Source organism: Telopea speciosissima, chromosome 8 (genome assembly GCF_018873765.1).
Source record: "Telopea speciosissima isolate NSW1024214 ecotype Mountain lineage chromosome 8, Tspe_v1, whole genome shotgun sequence".
In the NCBI taxonomy this organism is placed as follows: Eukaryota; Viridiplantae; Streptophyta; class Magnoliopsida; order Proteales; family Proteaceae; genus Telopea; species Telopea speciosissima.
The window spans coordinates 50203812-50207464 of record NC_057923.1 but is presented as its reverse complement, the minus strand read 5'-3'; the positions used below and the strand labels follow the sequence as shown (position 1 = coordinate 50207464).

General features: G+C 44.2%; 1 protein-coding gene across 1 annotated transcript; it reads right to left on the bottom strand.

Moving 5' to 3' along the window:
• Window positions 1-259: 259 nt before the first annotated feature.
• On the bottom strand, window positions 260-2834 carry LOC122671141 (zinc finger CCCH domain-containing protein 66-like). Its single transcript, XM_043868238.1, has one exon. The coding sequence runs from the start codon at window positions 2731-2733 to the stop codon at window positions 694-696; it is 2040 nt and encodes a 679-aa protein (XP_043724173.1). The 5' UTR covers window positions 2734-2834; the 3' UTR covers window positions 260-693.
• Between the last annotated feature and the right edge of the window lie 819 nt (window positions 2835-3653).

Here is a 3653-nt window from a genome sequence, read left to right as displayed (position 1 = left end):
TACCAACTCAACCACACAAGGTGGGAGTCATTTAACCCTCCTATACACTTACAAGTTTCAAGCCATTGATTCATTTTCTTTCTCCTACTACTTTTGGGATTTCTCCAGAGGAACTCCCATCTTTTTTTTTTTTTTGTTACAACCAACAATTCATAATTAGCAGAAAAGAACTATGACAGGAGCATTTCATTCACAGGAAGGAAAAAAAAATGAAAAAGAATGGATTGGCACATCTCATAATTATGAATGAATACAGATATTAAAAAGATATAAACAATAGTTGATTAGGACGTTTATACAAAGACTTCCCATCTGGTTACAGATTTCCATCCCCTACACCTTTGGTCTTCTCAGGAAAAAGACCCCTACCTTCAGAGTCTTCCAACCTAAAAATATATAACCCACAAAAGAATGCAAACCAACCCCCCACCCCCCACAACAAAAAGAATTCATTGTTCTTTCCTCTGCTAGTTCCAAGTTCCAACAAAAACCCTTTCTTCAATCCTAGAGGCTAGATTTACCTGATTAAACTAGGAGCAGGAAACCTTATCTTCCTGCTACTGTTCTTCTTTTTCAAGTTTCGCCCTTTGGGCCCTAACTACATGTAACGAATATTAATAAAGATTTCAAAAAACAAAGACAAAAGAAAGAACTTAGGTAACTTGAACGAGTGGCAGGATTTGGGCCCCATGTTCAATAAGCCACCATCTGCTCCTGATCCATGTACAATTGCTCCACCCATGGCATATCAGAACTCCCACTGTTGAGATGATACTGGTTCTGTTTCTGCTCACCCACAGGCAGGGGATCCTTCATCAAAGGATCCACCCATGACAAATCTGGTTCTTCAACTGCGGAGGCTGCTCCAATCATAGCCATACCATTGTTGTTGCTACTGTTTCTGAACCCAAATGATGCTGATTTTCTCATCTTGTTAAGGTCCTCTCCTTGAACACCCCAGTCCAGCTTCCCATCTGGTGAACTCCAATCTGAAAGAGTTGACGACATAAGTCCGGCAGGACGACTGACGGGACTCCGATTATTAAAACTCTGACTCCGCTTCGCAAAGGCAGTAGACCTCGAATTCATAATGGCTGCCGCTGTTGCCGATGAGTCGAGCCCGAATGATGATGTCCTCACTGGAGAGGAGGACAAGTTGGATGGATAGCTGGACCGGAGCTGCTGGTTCATGTTCTGGCGCATCTGGAACCCAGATGGAGATTGCAACTGGGGAGAACCAGGAGCATTTAGTGACAAACCCTGCAATTGAGACAACATTGAAGGATCGAGAGATCCAAACAAATCTTCAAGATTAGTAGGCTTGACCCCACCAAGCCGACTATAGTCTGTGGTTCTGCCACCAGATGATGCAGCCAAGGCTGCTGCTGTGGCCAATGCATTGCTCCAGCTGGATTGAGAAGAGAGGGTAGAGATCTCATCCATCAACTGCTGCTGTTGGTGGGAATGATGTCCCTCTAACCGAAGCAATTCAAGTTCCAAATCCAAATCTCTGGCATTCAAAGTGGACTTCAACCGGCTCCCAGGCAGCTGTAAGGTTGGTGGCACAAGATTAGGTTGGTTCTGCCACAGTGCACCCCCCATGGGAGAGGAACAAGTTGCAGAAGGTGACATTGGTGGTGTGGAAGTAGGATGCATAAGGACAGAAGGGGAGCCAAGCGCCAGAGGGCTCAACGACCCCATGTCCATCGAAGAGAAGCCAACACCAGATGATCGGGGTGATGGCACCGCTGACCCAGTCGATGGGTACAAGGGGCGTAACTCTTCAGTCTTGTGAGCAAAGAAGCAGACCCTTCGGGCGCATGCAGTTTCATCTTTGCAGAGCCTGGTTCGATACTGTGCTGGGTGAAGCCAGCACTCAAAAACACCATGGGCATATTCACAGGCATCCCCTTGCCGGCATGACCCCTTGCGGAACTCTGGGCAAGGGACACAGCTGTAGTGATACTTCCTTGGGTCACGGCGCCTTGCGTTCTCCCCTGGATGAACAAATGGGCACTCAGTCCAGTCGTGAGAGTAAGCCCTCGAACAAGGCTTCACCTTGAAGGTATACATCCTGAACTCATCAGTTCCATAGATCCCATTCTTTATGTCTGGGAGGGATAGGTCAATTGGGTACTCTTTCTTCTCGGTTTGATCTTTCGGAGCTTGGGGTGTCTGCAATTGTTGTTGCTGTTCAGTTTCATCAGAAGAAACCACTCCATCCTCAACACAACCAACGCCTTTCAACATCATCTCCAGTGTTTTCCTTCTTAAATTGTAGGAGGAAGACTTCAGAGCCGGAGGGATCAGATCGCAGGGTCGGTTCCCATTAGCATCAAGGGAACTAGCATCAGCAGATGCATCAAGCAACCGCTTGACAACCTCAGCCGAAGAAGCAGAAAAACCAGTAACAGCACAGTGAAGGGCAGCAACACCGTCGTTACCAGAAGCCTTGTTGACATCAACACGGCCTGTTTCAAGGATGTAAGCCAACACCTCAATACTTCCATACATGGCAGCGATCATGAGAGGAGTTCTCTCTTCAAAACCCATTTTCTTTGATCCAATCAGTCTTCCATACCAGAAACTGGTCTCGTCGACGTTAGAACCCTCTTCTTCTACAGCACGTCTGAAGCTGATCAGATCATCTGAGGCCGCCGCTTCAAGCAAAATCGAAATCGAACGTCCATAGAAAAATCCAACCTTTTGCCTCTGAGGTTCTTCTCCTTCCATAACGAACTAGGCTGCTTTCCTGTTAGAACCACTGAATATGGAAAACGTCTGTCTTCTAACCAATTCTTCTCTATAATCCCCCTCTGTAACAATTACACAACCAAAAGTTTAGATCAACAAACTCGATTGATCTCAAATCCAAAAAATATATCAAAAAGTACAGCTTTTTTTAGGGCTTGACGAATGACATCACCCTTTTCCATTCTAAAAAGAACGAAAACCACCGACCCATTTCGATATACTAATAATATTAACCAGAGATGAAGAATCGGTCAAGGGTTTGCTCGCAAACGCTTCTAGAAACTACGAGACGAAAACAAAAACCAAGACTGATAATACAAGAATCAGACAATCATGGAATAAGGAAATAAAATTATATCTTTAACATCAATCAACCAAAGCTGCAATAGATTTAAACCAATAAGGAAAAGAAAAAGTCCAAATTCTCTCAAAGAGATCAATCTTAGGCTTATTATAATCATAACAATCACTGCAAGTAAAGACTTGAGGAACGGCAAATCAAGAAGATCAAACAAAATACCTAGATGAAGAAGAGACTTTGAGATTTTGGTGGAGGACCTCGAACGGCGTTCACTGTAAAGTTTCTTCGTTCTCTCAACCCTTATAGCAGAGGAGGGGAAGAAGAAGAAGAAGGGAGGAAAGCGAGAACCCTCCTTCTTCTCTCTTTCTCTTTGAGAGTTTGGTCAAAAAGGCGAACGAAGCTACCTCTCTCCACTCCCTCTCTCTCTTCAATTTTTTTTCCCTCTAAATAAAACTCAAATTAAATCCAAATTCAACCTAAATACAAAAAGTGGACCCCACCATGTATCGTAATATCTAACCGCCTATATCGACCATGAACGACACGTGTTGTTGATTTTGACTAAGATGATGATCGGAAAAAAAAGATTCCGAACCGT

Coding starts and splice junctions, on each gene's coding strand:
- LOC122671141 (XM_043868238.1), bottom strand. CDS start 2,733: ATGGAAGGAGAAGAACCTCAGAGGCAAAAGGTTGGATTTTTCTATGGA.